The sequence below is a fragment of the Pangasianodon hypophthalmus genome, chromosome 21 (assembly GCF_027358585.1).
Source record: "Pangasianodon hypophthalmus isolate fPanHyp1 chromosome 21, fPanHyp1.pri, whole genome shotgun sequence".
Classification (NCBI taxonomy): Eukaryota; Metazoa; Chordata; class Actinopteri; order Siluriformes; family Pangasiidae; genus Pangasianodon; species Pangasianodon hypophthalmus.
In genome coordinates, this window is record NC_069730.1 from 12,266,569 (window position 1) to 12,293,977 (window position 27,409).

The 27,409-nt window shown below is 37.8% G+C and overlaps 1 protein-coding gene across 2 annotated transcripts in view; it reads right to left on the minus strand.

Annotated features, from left to right (window-relative positions):
* Window positions 1-6,523: 6,523 nt before the first annotated feature.
* LOC113533285 (ephrin type-B receptor 1-B) overlaps window positions 6,524-27,409 on the minus strand; it is a 301,883-nt gene continuing 280,997 nt past the window's right edge. For both annotated transcript variants that reach the window (XM_026925335.3, XM_026925333.3), the window contains exons 13-16: window positions 24,092-24,241; window positions 20,598-20,791; window positions 15,854-16,009; window positions 6,524-12,121 (exon numbers count right to left, since the gene is read on the minus strand). In XM_026925335.3, the coding sequence (XP_026781136.1) occupies window positions 12,013-12,121; window positions 15,854-16,009; window positions 20,598-20,791; window positions 24,092-24,241 (609 nt within the window). In that variant the 3' untranslated portion in view covers window positions 6,524-12,012. The remainder of the gene's footprint in view (window positions 12,122-15,853; window positions 16,010-20,597; window positions 20,792-24,091; window positions 24,242-27,409) is intronic.

Consider the following 27,409-nt stretch of genomic DNA (forward strand, 5'->3'; position numbering starts at 1 on the left):
AGAAGCAAAAAAGGCGTAGAAGACATAGAAGTGCTCACTTTCATTCAAATTTCTAATTACATCATCATGATGTGACTGACATCGCAGAGGTACACTGAGCTACAAGGTCAGTTGTTATGATGAATTTAATTCAGCTGAAAAATTGATGAAAGCAGCCTTTATGATGGCTGAAGCTTTCATGAATATTTATACAGGTTTATATATGTCCATTATCCACCATTCTGTTGCCATATTAAAATTGCAATAGTTAATGATCTGCATAATAAATGAAATAAAAATGAAACTTTTTTTATTTCTAATGCCAATCCCTTAAAATAGCTAGTATTTAACCCACTTAAAGTATGGTCTATATACTAATCTCAACTATATACTTGAAGGCGTACTTAAGAGCATGTACTATGGCATACTACGTATATTTAGTGATAGGCCTACTTAGGTCAATTGAATTGAATTGAGGCATATACACTATATGGCCAAAAGTTTGTGGACACCTGACCATCACACCCATATGTGGTTCTTCCCCAACTGTTGCCACAAAGTTGGAACATAATTGTCTAGAAAGTCTTTGTATGCGTTAGCATTACAATTTCCCTTCACTGCAACTAAGGAGCCCAAACCTTAGTTTGCATATTCCAGCATGAAAATGTCCCCTGTGCACAAAGTGAGGTCCAGAGTGATGTCCACGAAGACATAGCTTGCCAAGGTTGGTGTGGAAGAACCCGAGTGGCCTGCACAAAGCCCTTACCTCAACCACACTGAACACCTTTGGGATGAACTGGAATGCCAGCTGTGCCCCAGATCTCCTCGCTTGACATCAATGCCTGACCTCACTAGTGCTCTTGTGGTTTGGAGAGTGGCTATGGTAAATCCCCATGGCCACGCTCCAAAATCCTGAACAGCCTCCCCAGAAGAGTGGAGGTTATTATAACAGCAAAAAAGGGACTAAATCTGGAATGGGATGTTCAAAAAACACATGAGTGTTAGGTGGTCAGGTTTCCACAAACCTTTGGCCATATAGTGTATTTTAATCAGTTGCAGTTTGCGTGTGCTGACTGTCGGATCAGAAAGCCGTTGCCCTTCCTCTGTCGCTCTCTAATCACTTACTTTCTCAATGACAAATGACAGGCCTCACCGTGCCAACTGCTGCTATATTCCCCTGGAGAAAACAATAACACCGTGACCAAAGGGGCAGACTGGCATGCGCTCTCACTCTCTCACCCAATCTGTTTCTCTTTACCACTCAGTCTTTCTCCATCTCTGCTCTAAATTACACAGCGGCTCTGCAGGTGCCTACATCTCCCCTGAAACAATTATTTCTACCTCACAGAAGATTGCTTTGGTAATTATATGTATCATACTTAAATTTGATCAATTCCTCCATGGGCTGCAGTCTCATGTGAACAAGGTTTTTGGCATTTTAACACTTACACGGACAATGGGAAACGTATTCCTGTAATGCATTTTATTCGAAATTTGTATTAAATTTTTGCATGCATAGTGAGGGTGAAAGACCAGGTAGGTAGCATCAAACAAGAATATTCATAATCAAAAATGAAGAAAACAGGTGAGGGTCAAAACCAGGAAATATGGAAGACAGAAACTTAAAAAACAAGGCTTAGAGTTAACAATGCTAAATGCACGGTAAGACTTCAACAAAACACAGAAACAGCAAGGTACATAGACAAACTAATTAAGGGATAACAGCAAACAGGTGAACACAATGGGTAACAGACCAATGACAGGACAGGGACAGAGACAGGATCACAACCAATAAAAAGACACATGAAGAATGAATGACAAGAGCCAGCATTTGCCACACTCTGAACAGTGCTGTGCATTGAAGGAGAAATTTCTGACCCTAGTATTTGAGAAAAAAACACCATAAAAGAAACATTATTACTGCTTCATTTTTTATTTATTTTTTTCTAGGGAAGTATGATTGTTTGGGATTGTAAAATAAACATTAAAAAGCAAGCTTTGCTGCATTATTCTACTTGAATTTATTTCAAATTATAAGTACATGCAAACAGGGCTTCATATGTTACTAAATGGAACCCTGAACACATAAGCAATGGTATGTCCCAAAACCATGTGACCAAAATCAATTTCCTTTAGTAGCAGACATTTTGAACACATTTTAGTGAGTCTTCTTTTTTAATGTTATATATAATATTGCACAGTTAAAGACTAGATTCATTAACTAGGTCATGTAAATTTTCATGATTTCCTAGTTTCATATGACATTATAGTTTTTTTTATAGTTTTTTATTTTTTATAGTAGCCTGATAAGAAAAGGCAGTCAGGTGATGCATGCAAGGAGATCCTTAGAAATCGGGGGCTGAAATAGATAAAAGGTTGGGTAACAGTTGAAAGTTAATATGGATATACATGGAGCAGTATATGTTTTACTACCACCATTATTACTACTACTACTACTACTACTACTAATAATAATAATAATAATATATTCATTATAGTAATATGACAACACTGTTTGACACACTCTTAAGTTTCTTGCTTCTAACTGATGAATAAATGACAGTCTATGTCGCAGATGAATTATTACATTGTTATGAAATAGACGCTATATAGTAAAGGAACATACATTGAATGAAACAGCAGGAGGCTTGGCCTGAAAGAAGAAAACAAGGATAAGTAAATAGAGTAAAACCTTTGAGTAAGATGTAGTAAAGAAAAAGTGTGCAGTGGATGAAAGAATAACACAGCAGAGAAAGAGAGCGAATGGCACAAACCTTACTTACTCCAGAGAGATTATTTGTTTATTGTTGTTTATTAATGATTTTTTTCCTCTGTTCACAATTATTCCCTGTTTGAAATGTTTTAAAATATACAGCATGCAGATGATAATGCTAATAATGTTAATAATATGTCTAGTCAACTATGTTAGTACTCATGTCAACTATGTCACTTTGACAGTCTACGGATATGAGATATGAATGCTCCTTCAAGTGTGGTATATTAAAGGTCTTAAAAATTAGTCCATACAGTAATTCAGATTTTATAGTTAAATATTAATTAGGCTTGCTCAAATCTTGTTCCTACAAAAAAGAAATCATGTTTTTTTAAACCTGGTATTAAATAAACCATTACAAACCTTTTTTGAATAAAGTCAAACATTTTTTAAAGCTGAGTTTGAACTATAGCACTTCATCAAAGTCTAAAAAACAAACAAACAAAGAAAAATAACCTTGGCCAGTGAATATAGTATCATAGTATCATAATGTCATATAATATTTTTGATTGATTTACTAATAAAAAATACTACATACCAATTTACACATACCTTTTGGTTGACATCGAATATATCCTTAACTGTAGAATGACTCCTTTGTCTGTTGGCTGTTGAATATCGTACAGTGTTGGACTATACAGTGTCCTACTGTATAGTGGCCATTTGACAGTGTCATCAGACGGCCCTTCTCAGTCCCTATCAACCACTGAATAAGTGTGTTGAATTGATTTTGGAAGTCAGTAGGAGAGGGTGCTCAATGACTGGCTATTGGCAGAGCTGTTGAAGTAAAACTGAACCGAGCAAAGGAAGTAAAAGTCACTTTTGCAACAAAATGGCTGAGTAAAGCATTTCACAGCTTCACAGTGGCATGAGAATAGTAGTTTGTTTGGATGCATCCAAACTGCAGCCTACCACCCTAAATGGCACCATTACAGGCACGCCATTCATAGGAGACATACTATTTTGACATACCATTTGGTGCAGTAGTATGCAACTGGAGATCATTTTTACCTGACAAAACTTATTCTTTCTTTCTTGCTGGCTCCAGACTCTTGGAAGGAACAAAACAGAGGTGACAGCAGGTTCTAATGAGAGGTTCTACCTTGCTTGTTCTGAATCAACTGCAGAGATATTGAGCAGAGCAGCACATTTAGCTGGAGAGTACTGAATGGATGATGACTTATGTGCTTGGACAGATCTACTGAATTTCTAAATAATCCAACACTGGGCAAGTCAATTTCTCTCTCTATTTTCTCTCTATCCATCTCCAACTGTCTGCATTTCTGCAGTTTATGCATCGTTCTGTTTTGGCTGTATGGCAGGGGATAGATTGTCTGCTGCGTTCTTTCTCTTGTTTTTCTCTTTCTCTCTCTTCCTGCTCTCATTCTGTCTAGCTCCCTCTCTCTCTCTTCCTTTTCCCACCTCACTCCCTCTCTGGAGGCGGCATGCTGAGAAGCAATCTTCTTCAGCAGGTGATTGCTTGGTGAATATTTATAAAGAGAGCAGACAGAGTAGAGAGATGGAAAAGAGAGAGAGAGAGAGAGAGAGAGAGAGAATGATCGCCTCGCACCATTTACAACTTCAGGTATTTTTCTGCCATATAAAGAGTCCAATTTTTCACACATAAATCCAGGAAAAATGAAAAGCATTTCAAACATGGCAAGATGCACTCATGCTTTAAGGACATTTATCCATTAGAACTGTTCTTGAAGCGTTTTATACATTTCCTTCCTGAGCCCTGTGCATGTACTCTGTTCACTTTAATTATATCCCTTAAGATAACACATCAATTAAAGCAAAGAGTTTTGCAGCGCCAGCCATGTGCTGAATTACCCCAATAAATAGCCATTAAACATGCATAATTGACAATTAGTGCAATGGTGGGGGTAAGATTATGGCATTTTCGTGACCTGGCATTGATTTCTCCCATTAGCAATGCTGGCGTGAAAAATGACCTGTCACGATGCATAAAAACGGCCATGGTTCCGGATAATAGAATTAAAGAGGAAACAGTGGGAGAAGAAAGAAAGTTAAGCTTGTCCACAATGAGTGCACTGAGCAGTGGGAGTGTGAAGGAGAAGTTTTAAGATACTTTGTTTCCTCACATAATGATTCTTTCATATGCGTATGCAGATTTTAGTCTGTTTGAATCGAACCCTGGAGTGTTTTCTACCTCAGTGTGGTTCATTTAGGTATTTGAGAAACATAGCAGTCGTACGAACCAAAAATAAACCATCTGAGCAAAATCTCTTGGTGTGTCTAGTTTCAAGTGAAGTCTAGCGTGAACTGATTACAGTGAGAAAGTTATATGACCTTGAATCAGCCAAAATACAGGAAGTGAATCAATGATCATGTATTTGGGGCCTGCAGACAGCTTTTTGTAAATGTGAGCTGTTATAAAGTGCAAACTAATTCAAATAATGAAGCTGTAGCTCTGTGAAAAGAGAAAATGAAACCTGACCACGTAGAAAAATATTTGAAAGTAGATATTTATATACTTATATAATCATTTATTTAGTGCTGGCGCTGTGTTCTCTGTGTGCAGGCGATTTTTGATTTCAATGCACATCTTTTAAAGGTTTGTTTTCTTTTTCTGTTGCTGTGTTTCATTCATTTCTTTTAATCACATGCAGTGTGAAACTAAACCAGACCAAACAGGACAAAAACCAGGTATTAATTTCACTGTTTCTAACTCCACAAATGGACTAATAGATGTGAAAGCGCCCAGAGATAATGTTGGTGGAACAGCTATATACAGTACTCCATATACATAAAGACAGAATATAAAAGGCTCTTTAGTTTTTCAGTGAAGCAGAATCTCCTGATTTAAGATCATGCTGTACTTTTATTACTTCATAAAGCACTTTAAAAGCACCCTGTATTCAATGACAAGGCTCATTCTTCAGTGACAACGTGCTGCTTTGTACCATTTCCAAAACTCATTTACAAAAAAAAAAAAAAAAGTTCTGCCGCAATAAAGGATTTTATAAAAAAACCCATCTAAATGACAAGAGTGTGATGCTTTTAAGGAAACGAAGAATGTGATTGTTGAGATAAAGCTTTTCTTTTCTGCATAGTAATCTGAGAAAGTGCACTGAGATTATGAGTATTCATTATAAGTGTATCAGTTATGCTGAAACAGAAAAGCTCCCAGTTTTAGTGTCAGCACTGTGTTATGCAAATGTGTGTATGTGAATGGAATATGTCTGCAATCATACTACAGTGCTTTACTGTTCTGGCATATGGTAGTACAGCTGGGTGATATGGAAAGGAAATGCAAACGTTATAATAGACTATCACTATGTAAGTAAAAAAAAAGTCTACAAAATCACTTTTTTAACTGTTTTTATCCTGGAGGTGCTTACTCATTAAACTAAAATAAAATAAATATTTGCAAATGGATTAAAACAGCAGGAGATGGTTCTGTTAGCAGTAAAACTAAATGCTTTAATTTCTAAGTAGATTGACTACATTGAGTAAGACACATTCTATTTCCACTGATTGCTACATATAACCATCACAAATGTTTCTACTTCTAGGATAGATTTACAGATAGACAGACAGAGATGGGAAACTACAATGTTTTTGGACCAGCTTGCATTCATTTTCTACTGAGACACCTGAAAATCATGTCCATAGGATTGTGGGAGCAAAGCAGATGAGTATTCTACCTACTAGTAGGTAGGTGTAAGTTTTAAGTTATACCTTAAACTTATAACTTGGTGGTTCAAACTAGGCCATGATAGAACTTGCATTGTACTGTTTAGGCGCAAGCTCTGAAATCAACTTCCTGGTTACTTCCTGTTTTTTTGCACTGTATAAGCACACGGTTTTTATGAACTCTTTGCGAAGTCTTATACTGCACTGAGAATGTTCGGAGCCATTTTTATTGCTGCCTGTCTTGACTGTTTGAACCCTTATTTTGTCTACTCATTTATTCTTTGGCCTTGAGAACTTCTTCCAAATTGTCTTTTGACATTTTGAAATTGGACTGAGATGACAATGCCTTGATCTGCAATAAACCTCTTCTGAACGTGGATCCTCGCTCTCTGTCTGAGTCTGATCTGTTACACTGGCACAACTGCACCCGCAGATGAGAAAACATCTGTTAGCCCTTACCTTTCCTGGGTGGTAGCTGTCACACAGTAGGGGAAGTCTAGCTAATTGGCAATGACCAAAATGGGAGGAAAAAAGAACGTAAGAAAAGAAGGCAAAAGTCAAACCATATATGCAAACATTCAGTGGGTACATTTTCAGAATCACAAAGAGAGAGCAATAATATTAAGATTTATATTTACTCATTCAAAGTGCCTTACAACTGAAGCAGGATTCAAAGAGCAGCTGGTGGTTTAAGGTTCTTGCTCAGAGACCCAATCATGACAGTTTGGTGGTGCTGGGATTTGACATCACAACCTTCTGACCAGTTGCCCAAAATCACTGAGCCACCATTTCCGTCCCAATATAGCTATTTTACCCTCGGCAGCATTTTAATGACAGGCTCCAAAGCAGCCAAACTCAGTCTGAAGTAATTTGAATGTATAATAAAGAGTTGCAACGAGCTGCAATGAAACTACCAACCAATATTGCATTTTCCGAAATAAGGTTGATAAAACAAATAAAATTCTGATGTCAGGGAAAATTCCAATTATCACCCAGCTCTATTCAGTGTATGGTATTTGACAAAGCTAATTTCTCTCTCTTTCACTCTCTTTCTGACGGATTCTGCAATGCAGTATCAACACATACATTTTCCCACTGCTAGGATACCCGCTTTCCCACACAACACTTTTTTCATTTGACACAATGACAAATTGGTTTCATTCTCAAAGCTCAGTCACCTCTTGCCTCTCAAATTAAATATACAACGAGAAAAAGAAACATGGTTCCTTTTCTCTAGAAACATTGAACGTAACACATATTCACATTGTGTGAGTTCTGGACTACCAAGATCTTTATTGAGTGTGTTTTTAGTACAATATTTCTCAGAAAGTTACAGTTACAAACTCTGACATACTCATCACAATAAACAGGTTTTAACTATACAGAGACACAAAGCAGGAAATGAAGGGCATTTCCTTTAAATCTATATATACATAAACGTGGGAACGAGTGTCCATGCCATGCTTCTAGTGTCCATCCTCTCTCTCTCTCTCTCTCTCTCTCTCTCTATGTCTCTTTCTCTCACACACTGTGTGTGTGTGTGTCTCTTTCACTCTCTCCCTTACAGTATATGTGTACAAGGACACTGTCTGGGTTCCAGACAGTCGTTTTAATCCCATGCACACATACACCTACACACACATAGCCTTACAGCCAGACACTAAATCTATTCTCCCGCATTTGCCCGCATGTGTGAGCCGTGCAGGGAAACATCCAGACGTGACATGCCTTGCTCTGCTGTTGGCATGCTAAAAAAGAAGCACTGGTATAATTCTGCCAAAATTGCACAGAAGTGAGTGTTTGTATGTCTACACTCCAAGCAAAGAGTGATAAAATTAGAATAAAAGCAGCAAATCCCAGTGTAACACACATCCACATTGTCTTGGACATGAATCCATTGTCAGGACATGAGGCTAAATCTCCTCGAGGTGAAACTCAGCATTGCCAGCTTTTTTCTTTGTGTGTGTGTGTTTTTTTTTCTTTGGTAGAATAAGGAGAAACGGATTGGAGCAAGATATGAAAAGAACAGGGAAACACACACTTTCATGTCCATGGATTGTAGAGAAAGAGCTAAAGGGACATTCTGGCAAAAATTAAAATCATCTCTCTTATAGTGTTTAGCTTTCGCCACTCCATACATATTTACTAGAAATGAAATCTTCAAATGAATCTTGCCTTTTGTGCTACATTCTGCTAGAGTTTCCATAAACTATATAATGCATTTCAGTAATGCATGCTAGGTAGTGTAGAGAAAGAACAATAATAGCAATAAATACAATGTGGCAGCAATAGAAAACCCACTGATGTACTACTCTGCTATTCTTGCTATCTAGAAAATTAGAGTATTAAATAATAGGAACAAATATGTTAAACACCAGTTTTATGCCAGAATGCCCCTTTACATTTACACATCTGATCATTATTATTGTATTACACAGTTAATACTAATATCAGAACACCAGTGATTGCTTTGCAGATTACCACAAGATACAGTGACCTGGTTTAAATTGTTTGTGGCTCCTTCATGATTTATATGAAGGTTTATATTGTAAAAAATCTTTTATAGACTCAATCAAATATTCAACATTTGATGTAGGTAATGTATTGTATGCGACATAATTAAGAACATATCAGACTAGCTTGTGTTTTTATTGAACCCTTTCTTTATTGGTACATCGATCCACTCGTCTACTGCATCCATCCAACGACGGACCATCTATACAACCATTTGTTCATCCTTCCATCTAAACACCCAACCATCCATCAACACATCCATCCAGCCAGCCATCCATCCAAGTCGTCCATCCATCTACCCAATCTACCAACCATCCTTTCTTCCTTTCACCCATCCATCCATTCATCTATCCAACCATCAATGTGTTCATCTATCCATCCATCCAGCTAGCCAGCCAGCCAGCGAGTAATCTAGACTTTAAAAAAAAATGGTAAATTTACCCATTTGCCCATCTATACATTCTTTCTTCCTTTCACTCATCCACCCATCCACCCACCCATCCATCCATCTATCCATACATCCATCTATCCATCCATCTATCCATACATCCATCTATCCATCTATCCATCCATCCATCCATTTGTCCATCCATCAATTTGTCCATCCATCAATTTGTCCATCCATTCACCCTACACTATATAGTAAAATGTTTGTAGACACCTGACCATCACACCCATGTGCGTTTTTTGAACATCCCATTCCAGATTTAGTTCCCATTTTGTTGTTATAATAACTTCCACTCTTCTGGGAAAGAGTTATAATCCACTCTTCTGGGAAGGCTTCCAATAGATTTTAGTGTGTGGCTCTGAAGAATGGCCCATTCATCTCAAAAGCATTAGTGAGGTTGGGTGCTGAGGTCAGGCAAGAAGGCGTGGGGTGTAGTCAGCCTTCTAATTTATCCCAAAGGTGTTCAGTGGGGTTGAGGTCAGGGCTCTGCCCAGGTCACTTGAGTTCTTCCCTGGAAACCTTTGCCAATTTGTCCATTCATCCATCTGTCTGTCCATCCGTCCATCCATCTATCGGTCCATCCAACCGTCCATCCATCCATCCATGCGTCCATCCATCCATCCATCCAGCCATCTTTCTCTCACTTTCCCATAGCAGCCTATTACAAGTCCCTGACCATCAGAAGTACAACAATGGCATTCCTGCCCTGTTTTTCAGCACTAGAACTGAAAGAGGAAGAAGAAGAAGAAAAGGTGGTCTCTAAATACACATCCATTGATTGCTAACACACTGGTCTGTGAAAGCCCTCTCTGTGTTTTCATAACCCTAACCACTGCTAATATTGTTCACAGGAGAAGAGAATGGAGCAAGGCCTAAAATAAGGGCAGAGTCAGAGGGAGGAAGAGAGAGAGACAGAGAGAGAGACCATTTGCTTTCAGCAAACATACTCTCACCCTGAATCTTTTGCTCATTAACTTCTAAACTAGAATAATGCTTCCTTCTTCATCTCAGGCCAGCATCCCCATCCCATCTTCCCCATCCCCATTAAGAGTATGCAAGGTCGTGCTACTTTCACCGTGGCAACCAAAGAAGCGAGAGCAGGACATAGCCCAAAGCCTGTGTGTATGTGTGTGTGTGTGTGTGTGTGTGATCTCAATTATCACTTCAGGAGAATGTGTTCATTGATAGGGCACCAGGCATCTGTTAGCAAAGGTTCGTGCAGATGTACAGCCTAGCCACAGATGACCAGTCACTCTTTGCACCAGACTGATGTCAGGGACCTTGTGCACTAGGTTCAACAATGTTATCAGAACACATATGGTGCTTCATGCCCCACACATTAAACGTGTGTTTGTGTGTGTATATGTGTGTGTGAGAGAGAGAGACTCATGCTGATCATCCTAGCACTAGCTGACTATATGCTCATCAGTTCATTGAACATGTAAACACTTGATTAGCGAATTTTGAAGACCCTGTTTTGAAGACGAACAGCAGTACAGCATATTTAACAGTGCAATAACACTAACATGGACGTACCAGAGAGTTTAGGTAGCAAACACACACACACACACACACACAGAGCTGTCCTTAGACAGCTCCACCATACACTCCAACACAAACGAACAAGAGAAACCCAGAGAGGATCATAAAGAAAGGAAGAAAAAGAACATGAACAGAAGAAGAAGAAGAAGAAGAAGAAGAAGGAGAAAAACTGTACAGTTAAGTGTTCATCAGCATGGAAACTTCTACAATATACATCGTCCAGTTTGGTAGCCTGAAGGTTTCATTTGCTTTACCCTACGAGTTGTTTATACACAATTAAATCACATTTCTACAGTGTTTTGCTCCGCGACAGCCACAAATCTTTGAAGATTGTCCTTTTGGGCTTCATTTCATTTCCCCAGCTTGACTACATTAAATTCCTTTTCTTTGGAGTCTACCATGAGTCCAGTATTATCCACGCAATGCACACTGTGCCCAAAACCCAAGCAGGAGAAAAGTATGCACATATGTATCTTTTACAAAGCACCTTCAATATGAAGGTTTACTCCAGAGATATATTCATATTTATTTAAAGATATACACGCAGGCCGTTCAAGACGTCCTTTGGCAAAGCCGGCTGTCAGGTAGTGATGCTGGGAAGCAGAGGACTACGAGGTATAGCTGTATTTCGTTTCAATAGAAAAGAAAATAAATATATAACAGCAACCAAAAAAAGAAGTGCATCAGGAGGTGTTTTTTTTTTCTTGGTAGTAGATCCTCAGTTGCGCTCACAGTTTAAAAATAGTTAAGAAAAAGAAAAGAATCAGCATGATGAACCATGAGCAAACTGAAAGTGAAGAAAAAATAGTAGATATGTCCTTGGTATTAGAAATGGATTGACCGTTTTTGCTTTATTAATGGCCAGATGGATATCCTGTATGTACAGCCAGAGACAGATAGATGGACAGACAGACAGGGATTCCTGTTTTGTTTACTCTTTACAGACACACTGATCTGGAGTGTGTTTCAGCACATGCGCGTCTTTTTATCAGATCAGAATGACCGTCTCAACCCTGGCGCGCTCCGACGTGCCAGTGCTCACCCGCTCCTGCACGCTGAGCAGGATGCCTGGCCCGTCGACTGGCGCCTGCTGTAGTCATGCCAGTGCTGTGGGAGACTGGCACTGGCTCATCTGCATGGTCTGCACATTGCTCAGGATCTTCTTCTGGTGGCCGGCCAGAGTCACGCCTATCCTCAGCAAGTCTCTGTCAGAAAGAAATGAGAGACAATGATAAACATATATGTCAAAGCCGGTTAAAGATGGAAAGGGTCTGTTTTGTGTCTGGCTATTCATATTATTACAATCGCATCAACATTATACTGAATATACGGTAATGATATTCTTACTTTTCTGGTGTATTATATTATATGATTTATTAGGAACACCTGTACACTTGCTCATTCATGCAATCAACCAATCATGTGGCAGCAGATCAATGCATAAAATGATGTAGATAAAAGTCAAGAGCTTCAATTGATGTTCATGTCAAACATCAAAATGGGGAAAACATGTGATCTTGCTGATTGTTGGTGCCAGATGAAGAGTCTCTAGAGTTTACATAGAATGGCGTGAAAAAAAAAACAAAAACAAAAAAAAAACATCCAGTCAGCTGTAGTTCTGTAGATGGAAATGCCTTATTGATGAGAAATGTCAGAGGAGAATGGCCACACTGATTCAAGCTAACAGGAAGGCTACAGTAACTCAAATAGCCACTCTGTACCACCATGGTGAGCAGAAAAGCATCTCAGAATGTACAAATCAAACCTTGAAGCTGATGGACTACAAAAGCAGAAAGCCACATCATGCTCCACTCCTATCAGCCCTCAAAACTGGACAGCTTGTTCTGATGAACAAAAATCATTCTCACTAGAACTACTTTAAAACAGTTTCAAAGGGTCACTTTGAAGCTGCTCCCTATACATTCTATGCTCTGAATAGTCCTTTATTCAGTGAAATAAACCCACTTAAATAGATGTTATTTAAACCATAGCTGCTGCACTTCTCAACAAGGTGCCACTCCAAATGCCCACCCGGAGCTAATCTTTTCACATTCTAACAGCTTTTGCATATTCATGTTGGTGTATTAAGAGCAAAGAGAGCTTAACTATATCAGGCCTGGGACTGGGTTACATATGAACATGGAGAGACGCATTAAATAAGCAATTACAACCAACAGGAGAGGGCAAAGAAAAGGTGTAAAGAGTGTAAAGAAACGTGCAAACGTGATAATACTCACAAAAATATAAATACACAAATACAGGTTTTATACCCACGATGTGATTTACTGAGCCTAAATGTCATTTAAAGAAAAGCGGTTGCATGTCCAAATTAGTATGACCAACGGGAAGGTATTAAAATGGCAGAGGCCTGTTTCTGGTAGTTGAAAATAAAATTATATCATTCACAGGGTTTTAATAATGACAAGATTTATCAAAATCATTAAAATAATAATAAAATGATGACAATATTAAAGGTAAATATTAATTTATAACAACATTCATTCCTTCATCTGATGCCAACAGCATTTACGTAGAGGCAGAAAGAACATACACGCTTTTATTTTCTTATTTATTGCATTTTTTACAAACATGGTTTACTGCCTTTAAGTGCGCAAATAAACAGGTGGCAAGTTTCAGTGTGACTCTTCCAGAGAGCTGAACTCGTAATGGCCATCAAGAACTAATAGCACAAACCAATAATATTAACTTGCATATTGTTTTCTCCTGAAGCATGCTATTATTCTTTGTAAATGACCTGCAATACATCAACTATTTATGTCTCCTATTTGAGATCTTGTAAATGAGGGCTTACAGAAAGAGAATGATCAAGCCACAGAGGAACACATAGAAAAAGGGGTATAAAGGGAGAGACGGAGAGATGGAATATAAAGAAGAATCGAATGAGAAGAATTCTAAAGGTATAGGGAGGGACTCAGACAGCCAAAACCAACACAAAGAGAAAGATAAGACAACAGGTTCACTTTTAAAGATGTAGAAGTACAGGGGGTGGGGCGGGATAGAGTTTTAAAGATATAGGGACAAATAGAGAGATAAGGATTTAAAAAAAAAAAAAAAAAAAAAGAACGCCCACACACTCTTGACTATGAAAGCTGTGTGTGCGTGTACATGCACTCCTGTAAGTCATTAAGCCTAGGTTCACTAATTCATTTCTAACAAAAGCAGTCTGCTCATCACAGCTTCTGATCTTCAAAAGTGTGTCAAGAGACTGAAGAAAAATTGCCTCCCTAGAATTGCTGAATATGAGTAGAAATACTTTATTCATGTCAGGAATATATGATTACACCGAGTTCTTTGCTTCTCCTTGGACAAGCTCTCACATTTGATGAGTTGAATCTGAATAGTTGGTTTAGGGTTAAGAGCAGGTTTAATGATTGTTTTTAATTATTTCAGTCATAGGGAAATGTCATTTAAAGTTTTCAATGCTGGAAGAGGGGAAGATATTTGCAACATGGCCATCACAGGTAATATTCTATCTACGAATGACTATTATCTGTTTACATCTTGAACACTTACACCCTCAGATTAAAATGTGTAATTTGTGGAATGAAATCATTATTGACACCTCCCACCCCGCAAGCAGTCTATTCCAAAAACGGCCCGCTAGGAAGGTGATTCAGGTCAATGAAAAAATAATAATTTAATAAATCAGCACACATGTTAAGAACTGTTTCTTTCCTTCAGCAGTTCCTCTTATTATTCAACCTCACGCAATGTCAACTTGCCAGTAGCATCTCTGCACTGTACTGCTTATATAACTGTCTTTTTTTTTTTTTTTACACTTGCACTAGGCACTGTTGTATATTTAATGTAAGGAATAAATGGAATTAATTATGTTCTGTCATGCTGTTATAGGAAAACAATCAACAGTAGAGAAGTTGATGATTTTTCAATAAAATTCTGTCATGAAATGTTTTGTTTCCACATGAATTTGCCAGTGATTACAACTATTAAGAAAGATATCATGTGTTTTTATCCTTTTATAGTTACATTTAATGTTGTAACTTTACACAATGTTGTAACATCCACTAAACAACTTAGTTTCCTTACATTATAGAAGCTATAAACAGTTGTTCCCTCACTTTCTCTTGAAGTTAATAAGACAGAGAGAATGCAGCTTGCCCATTTACAGAGAGCGTGCAAAGTCCTCTGTCCTGAAGACTGTCCTGTTGTGGAAAACTTAAACGAACAGCCTTACTTTTGATTGTTTTAAAAGCTTAGATTACGGAGTGTCTGCTATTATAAGTCGCAGTGAAGGAGTTGTTACTATTTAAATGATAACATAGTGGAAAAAGCCATGCTGTTATAGAAAATTAATGGAAACATTTTGACCAATGACAATTGAGAATTCAACAGCTCTGTGCTATGAATTATATTTTATGTTATATCTAGTGGTATTTTATAGTTCAATTTAAATAACATAATTACATCATAACTATAAGCATATAATTGTCATAGTCAGTAATTTATATATTATAGTAAATAGACACACACAGCTTATATATACTGTATACATATATATATACTAGTCATATTTTATGCACCGTAGAGCTGCGTTTTTGTGTTAAATGGAATGAGTTTTGACTAGACACTTATGCAATGTTACTGCAATGTAAATTCTAATACATGTTAATGTATATGGCTAATAAATAATCAATTTTGTTGGGTGAGAAAATAAAATAGTTGAGACCAGAATCAACAGAATCATACTGCCAGAAATAACACAAATGTCAATGTCTTTCCTAAACTGTTTTTTACTAACCTACATTTCTGAACTTGCTGAGAAGCATTTCTGACATGATTCAGTGTGAGGATATAAGCTTTTCAGGATATAAGTCCAGTCACCTTGACTGAATACTGGATTGCCCTGAAAGGTTTTATCAGTGATGTGTCATGATTATAACAATCTATAGACTCACTCTGAAGTAATCTGGGCGACAAGTTGCAGGGAAGTGAAGCCAGAGTTGAGAAAATTGTCTCTATACTGAGACATCTTAATAGCAGACAGCCAGTCCTCCACTGAGCTGAAGGTGTTGAAGTCAGGGAGAGACCTGTCCAATAGCGGCTGAGACGGACTGCAGAGACAGAGAGGAAGAGAGTGGTTAATTTATTCAGTTCACAAAAAAGACAACCCTGCAATTCCTGAACTTGCTGAAACAGACAAATAAGACACAAAATACAGCATATTATTAGCAGAAGGGCATACACTACTTTAGCTGACAGATATGTACTGGAATATAACACCCTGAGAGAAAGTGTATAGATACACCACCAGTTATAAATTCATATATAAACCCATAGTGCTCATGTTAACTTCATGGTTTTCTTCATGCCATGCTCCAGCCCTGGACTGAGCCCCTTGATCTGTGACATGTCTGTGTCCTGGCCACACCCACTGATCACGGTTAGCACCTAGGTCTAGTTCTCCTAATATGTGGTGAGCAACTTTTTATCCTGCAATTGCGAGATCTCTCAGTTACGTCTTTTTCTTACAATTGTGAATTAGTATGACGTGCTTCCGCTTATTAGGCTATCCCCTACCCTTATCCAAGCCACACCAACACCACAGGCACACTATCCTATTCAGCCTAAGACTTTCTTTCATAGTGGGAAGTTCCCGCCGAAATGAATGCTTTGGGTAGGTTACGTTCCTTTTGATTTTATTACAGCACTCAGTGTTTTTGGGGATGAGTCTATCAGCATGGCACATCTTGACTTGGCTTCTAGTGAAGCCATTCTTTTGTTGATTTGGATGTATGCTTTGGGTCGTTGTCGTGCTGAAAGATGAAGTTCTTCTTCATCTTTAGCTTTCTAGCAGAAGCTTGAAGGTTTTGTGCCAATATTGACTGGTATTTGGAACGGTTCATAATTTCCTCCACCTTGACTAAGGCCGAAGTTCCATCTGAAGAAAAACAGCCCCAAAGCGTGATGCTTCCACCACCATGCTTCACTGTGGGTATGGTGTTCTTCTGGTGATGTGCGGTGTTCTTTTTGTGCCAAACATACCTTTTGGAATTATGGCTAAAAAGTTCAACCTTGGTTTCATCAGACCATAACACATATTCCAACATGCTTTTGGGAGACTTCAAATGTGTTTTTGCAAAATGTAGCCGGCTTGGATGTTTTTCTTTGTAAGAAAAGGCTTTCGTCTTGCCACCTTACCCCATAGCCCAGACATATGATGAATACGGGAGATTGTTGTCACATGTACTACACAGCCAGTACTTGCCAGAAATTCCTGCAGCTCCTTTAATGTTGCTGTAGACCTCTTGGCAGCCTCACTGACCAGTTTTCTTCTTGTCTTTTCATCAATTTTGGAGGGACGTCCAGTTCTTGGTAATGTCGCTGTTGCGCCACATTTTCTCCACTTGATGATGATGGTCTTCACTGTGTTCCATGGTATATCTAATGCCTTGGAAATTCTTTTGTACCCTTCTCCTGACTGATACCTTTTAATAATCAGATCCCTCTGATGCTGTGGAAGCTCTCTGTGGACCGTGGCTTTTGCTGTAAGATGCGACTAAGAAAATGCCAGGAAAAGCCTACTAGAACAGCTGAACTTTATTTGGGGTTAATCAGAGGCACTTTAAATGATGGCAGGTGTGTACTGACTCCTATTTAACATGAGTTTGAATGTGATATGTGATAACATTCATGTGATGAATGTGCTTAATTCTGAACACAGCCACATCCCCAGTTATAAGAGAGTGTGCACACTTCAGATTTCAGTTTGTTTTTCGGATGAGTTGTACAGGTCATAGGTCACGTTAAAGGTGGAAAAAGTTCTGAAATGATTTATATTAGTCTCATTTTTTTACATCACCAGAAACCTGGCATTTTAACAGGGGTGTGTGTAGACTTTTTATATCCACTGTAGTTGCAACTATGAAATTATAACTCACAGTTGAGAGATGTAAATCGCATTTGTCAGACATTAACTCGCAATTGCAATAATTATCTCAGTCAGTGATGGTGCACAAAATGACATACTGTGCATACTATTTACAACAAACCCTGCCCAAAAGAAGTGTGTATTATGTAGCTTTTACAGTTCTGGCTAATTATTCTGATCAAATTTCTCAGTGTGCAACCAGAGCAATCCTCGTGGCATACTGCATACCACAACGCACAACTGTATATGTAAAGATTTCATATATTGTAGTATCAATTAAATGTTATTGTTAACTAAACTAAAATAAAATGTACCCTTGCTAGTTTATTTCCTGGTATTTCCAAATTGAATGTCTTAGCAATGGCTAAATAGTCTGGTAGTATTTATTTTTCACTAACATCTTATTTCAAAAGAATTGTTAACTATTTTCTGTGTGAGAGTGTATTTACATTGCGTTCCTGTTCTAAAATTAAGGCTAAAGTGTTTTTATTTATAAACCTTTTATCTGCCATGTCCTGGCATTTTTGCCACTAGCCACCAAATATTAAAACATTTCAGTCCCAGAAACATTTATCCCATTTATGATGACCTGACCCTGTATGCATTATGAACAAATTTATTGGATTAGAAATAATAAGGAGTCTGTAGAAATATGTACTATTGTCTCTGTCTCAACAGTGCTACAGTATTTCTGTCTGTGTATGTGTTTACAAATGAAATGCTTTGCCAGAACTGCTCTTGATATAGTCACTTATAATCGCTAATAAAGTTAACTTGAATACTGGTGTTCTCAGAGCTGTGTACTGTAGATATTACTTAAAGCTGTGGTTCTCAAAATGGGGTCTTGGGACCCCAGGTGCCTGTGAAGCATAGCTAGAGGGTCTGAGATTTTTAATTCTGTTACAGTGCTGGAAACCAAAACACATCATTTTCAAAGATATTACATTTTCTATTTAATTTCTCGAGTTATTAGCCTGTTTGACTGGTCACTTGAAATTTAATGGGTTTCATCTAAACCTCAGTAACTCAAAAATATAAAATATAAAGGTCAATAATGCCTAGAAATAATTTCAACTTGGACAAATGACAATTTATAAAATTATGTCCTGTGAGTGGAGAGACTGGGGGAAGAAATTCTGGATCCACAAACATGACTGTACACATTTAAATAATGAGACTAATATTTGAATAGTTGAATTACGTTCGTAATATATAAATCTGTGTCCATGGAAGTTTGTGGAACTTATTTTACACTTAAAAGGTTCCCAGTCTGCAAAAAGTTTGAGAACCCCCTGACTTAAATGTTGTGAGGAAATCTGCAGAAAGCTTGTCAGTTCATTCCAACATCACAGAAGGTAAAACATCGCAGTGAAATACAGTCTGCCAGAAATTCAGGTGGATGAAGGTGCACTTTAAAAACTAATAACCTATCATTTGAAATCCATTCTAAACAACACAGACACGTTATAGTGTAGTGTAGTGTTCTTTTGTCAAATATTCTGGTTAATAATCCATCTTTTCTTGTCAGCACATTTCAGCTTTCAGCAGCTGCTCATATTTTATATTTTCTGATGCAAACTATGAAATATGCTGGAATAAAGTTGGATTTGGACACATTGTTTTCCATTTCTATGACTAACAACTAGGACTGGAGTTTGAACATTCAGCTATGTACAGTATCTACTTTACAACATAAAAAAACATGTTTCTTTCAGAGAATACAAAATTAAAGTCATTTATAAAAATGTAGCAGGCAGCCACTGGTAAAAGCAATGAAATGAAACAAAAAATATATTGTTTTTTAATTGAGATTTAGTCGTTTTATTAAGTGGAGATAATTAGGTTTTTGCAAGATAAACAGGCTTTTGCACACCCTGTGGATGCATTTTTCTCTCAACTAGAACCCATCCGTGTGTCTTACTGTTTCTGTGCATGTTCACGCTTCCTTATATCACAGCGCTGCCGAGTTCTCGATTCTGATTGGTCAGAAGGTGTTGAATAATTTTCTATAACAGCAGCTCTGACAGTAGTACTGGTTGCAAAGCAAATCACAGGTTTATATTAATACGCACATTTTAATATGTTATCGTTTCTCATCCAGAGGGACTTCTATGACAGACGCTCCACATGTTCTTATTTAACAAAGAAAGACTTATACAGTAAATAAATATTGATATGAAGCTCTCAGTTAGATGTTTATGTAACATTTATGGAAGGAGTCTCCAGTGTGAGTGCTTTGTAACAGTCAGCAAGTTTTCCGCCATGAGAATATCTTCAGGATAGAGGACTTTATGCTTTCTGGTTTCTCTTTCTTATAAACTTCAAGACAGTGAAAACTCAGTGTGGTGAGGGAACAACTGTTTATAGCTGCTATGACATACAGTAACTGATAACAGGAAGTAACTTGTTTCACGAATGTCCCGCAACATTAAACATAATTATAAACGATTCATAGTATGATGAGTTGTTCATTAATATGTTAAAATGAAAAATGTTCGCAAATTACTGCGGTATAAAAGGAATAATACACTTCAGGATACGCTGTGACAGATAAATAATCAACTTTCATATCACATCACAACACTCTGGCGTTGATTATCTCATAATAGCACACGCTCAAGTGTTGTATTCCTTACAAACTGGTGTGTATCTATGAGTATGTGGTATCTGACAAACAAAGGAGGGTAAAAAGGTATTTTTTTGGATTCTGAGGTGTGCAAGTACATGTGTACAAGTGTGTGTGTGTGTGTGTGTATGTGTGTACTACTCACATGGACGGCATGCTAGCAACAGCCTTTAGGCTCGTCGGGTTGCGGATGAGTTTGTCGAGTGTGTTGACAATGTCGGTAAAACGTGGCCGAGCGTTGCGGTCTTTCTGCCAGCAGTCCAACATGAGCTGGTGCAGAGCAGTGGGGCAGTCCATCGGTGCAGGAAGCCTGTAGTCTTGTTCTATGGCATTAATCACCTACAGACGCACACACACACACACACACACACACACACACACACATTTGATTGCATATCTATGATGCTGACTGGTCATCTCCTAGTCTACAGCATATTGTATGGTATATTTAAGTACAAAATAAGTACAGCAGAATACAGTGATCATTATACACAACACACACACACACACACACACACACACACACGGTATTCATTCAGAGAGCCCGTATACATGCAGTATGAATAGTGGTATAGAGATTTAGTTCTGCTTTAGTTGCTCACAGTCAGGATGAATGTGATAAACACAAACTCAGCTGTCAACAGTGATGCCTCAGCAGCGCAGCAGTGTGTGTACAGTCCTTACACACAACAGCAAGCATATTTTATGGTTGGTATGCAACCATGGTTTGACATGATGTGTAGTGGTGTGTGTGTGTGTGTGTGTAAGGCAGACATCATTGCTTACTCAAGTGATTTTTGACCCGTAAGAAGAGCCAATAATATGAGCAGTGTACTCAGAAATTGAAAATACTGTATATGTGGATAAGATAGATAGCATTACTCTGTGTCAGTTGGTGTCAGTGTGTGTGTGTGTGTGTGTGTGTGTGTGTGTGTGTGTGTGTTTTAGAGTATGTGTGTGCTTACACTAACAGAAACATGAAGAGTGTGTGTACATGTGTGTTTCATGCTCCTATGCCCAATTACCTTGTGTGTATACTGAATAAACTCAGTGTACTCCATGTATGTTTGTATGTGTATAAATGTGTGTATGAGGGTGTGTGTGTGTGTGTATGTGTGTGTAGCCTGGCAATGAAATCATAACATCTGTGTGTTTGGCTCAGTGCTCTGGATCTCTCCCCACTGTGGACAGCTGCAGGAGAGAGGGGGAGAATGAACACACACATCTACGCCCAAACCCCATCTTCTATCCCCATCACACATGCACACACACATCCACACTAAACCAGCAGGAACACCTCCAAAACACAAATGCTATCTCTCTCACACACGTGAACACCCCTGAGAGACCGATCCATGCATCTTCCACACACACACCACACCGTATAATCATAACACACACACACACACACACACATTTATCACATGTACCACAACCCATTCCATTATTGTGAGCACATAAAAACACACACAATGCAATCAGTATGCTCCCTCTGCCCATAGTCCCCATGATGCAGGGACGCTGTGATGCACTACATGAGCATGAGTATAGGTTAAACAGCTGCTACGCTGCTCATGTTGTGTGTTATAAGCCGAGAGAGAAAGAGAGAGATGAAAACTGAACACTGAATATTGTTGAGTTGTTGCACAAAGTGTTCACAGGCATCAGATTAAAGGTTTTCTTTGCCATTTCAGATGTAATTGAAAATATCAAATTTGCATAACACACATGCACGCACCCACACACATACACGCATGCACACACGGACGAAGACACGTACGCACACACACACACACACACACACACAAACACACACACACACACACACATACAATCTTACTCCTACTTTTCAATGCGTTTCACTTTTTCTATTGTGTTTAATGTACCATAGAAGTGATACATTAAAGATATTTTTAATTTTATTTTTGAAAAATTAATGGAAAAAAAAAAACAATAAATTGTTAAAATAAAACTGTAAAATGCACAGCTGTTATACACACCAAAATTCCATGTACTAAATATGCTGTGCTTATTTCCTACTAACCAATCAACTCTATTGGTGTTAAGTAATTGTGAAATTAGTTTGTTTTTATGGGTTTTAGGTTTCTCCAGAAGCAGCTTTGAACTCTCTAGCACTAGTTAAGTACTCTAGCAAAGCCCCACCAAATACACCAGTTATTTAAAAAAAAAAAAAAAAAAAAAGTGCCAAAGCACTCTACAATATTCTCTAGTGCAGACATATTCAATTTTTCCCCATGAGGACTACTTCCTATCTTTTTGTTTTATGAATAAATCAGCAGTCCATCGTAGAAACTGTTTGAACATGTTGGTGCTGAGTTGCGACAGCAAACATACAGCGGTTTTAATCACCGTCTAATTATTATTACCATTACAATTAATTTTAATTTTGCCCTTTTTTTCTCTTTAAAGCGAAAACCAAAATCTCTGTTTTTGACCATTATTTATGGTGCATTCTGAATAAATATCGTTAATAATATAGTTTAATGTAATTAATTGGTAGAAAACATTCTCCATTTACCACCAGTGCATCTTTCAAGCAGGAAAATCAGTGGGGATGAGAGCGCCATCCGAAACATTGCTGAAGTGAGAAGGGCGTGACTGTCAATCATTCCAGGTTAATATACTGGTGTATTATTGAGTAATAATTCATTCTAGCGTACTCCGATGTTAAAATGCGGAGCTCCTATGCAAAATACATAAAGGTTGGCAGGTCTGATACAGTCAATTAAATATTAATTTTTTTGGTATTTTCCTCCTGCACTCCCCTGCTATTCTTTCACCCCACAACTTGAATACCTCTGCTCTATTAAAGCACTCTTTAGTGAACAAACTAGGGAATAGCAAATGTTTTTGGATCAGGGGCTGCATTAGGTTCTAAATATTGAGTTGGGTGCTGCATATATTTTCCTTTTAGATGCATACCATAGTCTGATATTGTGTATGCCATAAAAACAGTTTTATGGCAACTAGTATAGGTAACTGAGATATATATATATATATATATATATATATATATATATATATATATATATATATATATATATATATATATATATATATATATATAAAACTGATATATAACTGATATATAACTGATATATAAGTATTTATAGACCTTAAAACAAATAGCTTTTGTGTATAAATTTATATACAAAATGATTAATTCCTTAATATTTTTATATATAAGAAATACATTTCGATAACCAATACATTTTCACTATTACATGCCCAACCACTTGATATGACATTTACCCTTCCAAAGTTTACATTTTAACCAATGTCCTGCTACAGTACGTCTACAGAAATATAGTCTACTCCATGTGCTGTTTAGACGATGGGCATACGCTGAATGTTGTATTTTGAAGCATTTATATCTTAAAAAATATAAATAAATAAATAAATAAATAAATAAATAGGCTTCTGCCACACAGCGGAAAGATAACTAGAAAAATACATATTGTGCGCACGCCAACTGCACCGCTCTGTATACGTTGAGTGTAAAAGCCTACATTACTGTAACACGGGAGCGTATTGGAAGCATGTTTGTGCTTCTTGCCACGCTTGCTTATGTCAATGCAACTTAAAGTGCTCTACTCTATGTGAATGGGTCAAACTTACATCTTGGTTAGACATGTCCCAGTACGGCCGCTCGCCAAATGACATCACTTCCCACATGACGATGCCGTAGCTCCACACGTCACTCGCTGATGTGAACTTCCTGTACGCGATAGCTTCTGGAGACGTCCACCGCACAGGGATCTTCCCTCCCTGAGAAGAAAACATAGACAAGAAAATGAATAAGGTCAGTGGGGGGATCTCATGCATTTAGCTGCCATTCAACCATCCATTTTGTTCAAAATCACAAATATATTGTTTTATATCATTTTAACTAACTTAATTAATGCAACTTTATAGCTAACTGTATAATGTTTAAGCCTTTAGGACTAGGGTTAATTTCAAGACATAATGCTAGGATTTATAGTTTTAGCAAAATTTTTAAGAATATGTTTAATAGTGTGTGTGTGTGTGTGTGTGTGTGTTACAGTCTAAGGATAGTATGAATGATGCATTGAGTTATGTTCAGGTTGTTAATGTGAGTGTAATGTATCTGCATGTGTTGCTGCATACATAAGCGTAGATTTATATGCACCCACCCAAGGTTCCTCCTTGCAGCTAACTAGCCTCAAAATCTGCAAGGTTCTGGGGAGATGCCAAATGTTTTAACCCAAAAGCATTAGTATGCTCTTTTCCTCCCTACTCTTCCACATATTTCTTCACTTCTCCTTATCCTTTCATTCTGGCTCAGATTTCGGTGCATGTACAGGGGGACCAACTTAACAGGGTGTTAAAATACAGGGTGTCCCAAAAGTCTGCATACATTACATAGGGGAAATTAACACTTTTTAGCAAAATGTCTTCCAACATTTTTCATACTTAGTTTATATTATATGTTTTTTTTTTTGTCAGATAGACTTTAAGAATGAATTTGACAAAAGAAGAACGTAGTGAATCATTCTCATGGCTGGATCGGGAAGCTGTCACAAGGTTGTGATGGACTTTTACAGGAAACACGGCAAGCACATCACACACGACACTGTTGCCAAACTGATTAACAAATTCAAGAACACTGGAAGTGTTGCAGACCAACTGAGATGTCCACAAACATCACATCCACTGACGAAGGCATAACCGATGGAGACTTTTGGGACACCCTGTACATATTTATTATTTATTTACACTTATTTTTAGATTTATTTTTTCCTTACAGGTAAAAAATGGCTTTAACATTGGATGAAAGCGTAGAGATAGTGCTTCTTGGTACCCTCATTAGTTCCTGACTTTCTAGACACTCTGTATATGCCACATTTTTATACAGTATAATTGGTCTATGTGGGCTTTATGGAAGTACGTTTGTTAATCTTGTTGATTAACATTGACAGCGGTGTGATTAAGATTCCACTTGGTCTTACCGGCTTACTATCCTTGTGAGGATGTTTCACCTTTAAATAAAAGCTCCAGTTATTTTTGTAAAAAAATAAAAATACCAGCCACATATTCCCACATGGGCAAAACTGTTACGTATTCCAATACCTGTGGGGACATTTGGTCCTCAACAAGATGTAATAGCACACACACACACACACACACACACAAGGAGGTGTGTTGAGGTTGCATCTGAGTTTAATAAAGCCAATCGGCTCAACCCATGGACTGGCAGCTGACCAAGGAGTGATGAAGAACTCAATTCAACATAAAGACAGACAGACAGACAGACACGCACAGACACACACACACACACACACACACACAAACACACACACACACACCAACTCCAACTCCTACCCCAACTAAAACCTCTGCCAGAGAAGGGAACAGCTGGACAGGTGCAGGTGCAGAGGAAGTTAGGGGAATGTGTATGTTAGCTGTGCCATTATACGCTGCTTCTGTCCTTTAACAGAAGTTTGACCTGAAACTTTTATTCTGCTCTTGCAATTTATGAGCCATGAAGATGACAGACTGGTCCAAGTCTGCTTGTGTGTTTCTTTGGTTAGAGTGAGACAGTTGCAGCTTTTACACTCTGTGTGTATGTGTATATATTGTAAAAGTGTGAGTGGTACCATCAGTGTAAAAATGAACCCAGACCACAAGAACTGGAGGTCTCTGAAAGCTCTTCTTAACCAGTTCTCTCATATCTGTCTTTGTATTAATCCATGTATGATGTGCAAAGAATGATAAAATGCAGAGGAAACGGATCACCAGGTGCCTGATGGATGTTTACATCACTGAACTCTGGACAATGCTTTGGACTATAGCTGCTTCATATCCATGATCGTAATTTATCCAAATTAATTCAATTCCATTTCTATAGTGCTTTTGACATTAGACATTGTCGCAAAGCAGCTTTACAGAAATCTGGATGTAGATTTAGAGCCCTAATGAGCAAACCAGAGGCAACAGTGTCGGGGAAAACTCTCTAAGACGACATGAGGAAGAAACATTGAAAGAAACCAGACTCAAAAGACAAACCATCGCATCGAACAGCAGGATTATAAATCAATACCCTTCTACAATTATGCTCTGTAAAGTAAAAAAAGTACTCAGTGTGCTGAAAGGATGTTTAGTATGAGCATATTGTGAAGGAGAACAAAACAGTGGTTATGATTACAGCAGCAGTTCTTAGATACAAATCTACAGTATCAAGCTGACATCCATCCATCCATTCATCTATCCATCCATCATCCAATTTTCTTGTCTCTTTGTTGATTCCAGCTTTGAAATATCCCCCACTGCATTCATTGCTTCTTTCTAGCACTTACACTTCCATATAGATGTGAACTCAACATAGAAAAGAAGAAAAGGCAGATGAGGTTGAGAGGCTGGTTGACATTAATGGTCAGAATAAGGCAGAGAGAAGATGCACAGATTACAAAATCACAAAGATGTTCTTCCTTTTTCCTTTCTTTTCCTTAGTTGTAGCATTTAGGGAGATGAAATGAAAGCTGATGAAACAGAGACCAAAATGTATTGTGTGTTAATTACCCTTGGAAAGGGGTTAGCCCCCCATTTTAACATATTAAATATATCTTAATGTGTTAATGATACTAGCAATACAAATACATGAATCAAAATAACCTTGCAATCCCTTCACCCTTTCTGTTACTTATTCCTGCTGATGACAGGTGTGTATGTGTACGGGGTGCAAATCAGAGACTGATTAAATGTTACGGGACTAAAATAACCTTTTGTTTTATACTTACAAATCAATTACCTATTTTCTTTCACCATAATGAACAAATTGAATGTGTGCAATACAATATTGACTTAAAATAGCTTGTTCATTTAGGAAGGAGGCAGTGTCAAGTTTCGTGATGGAAAATCATTCTAACTATCGTTCCACTTGCAGTCATTTATTGCTTTTTTATCCTTTAAAGATCA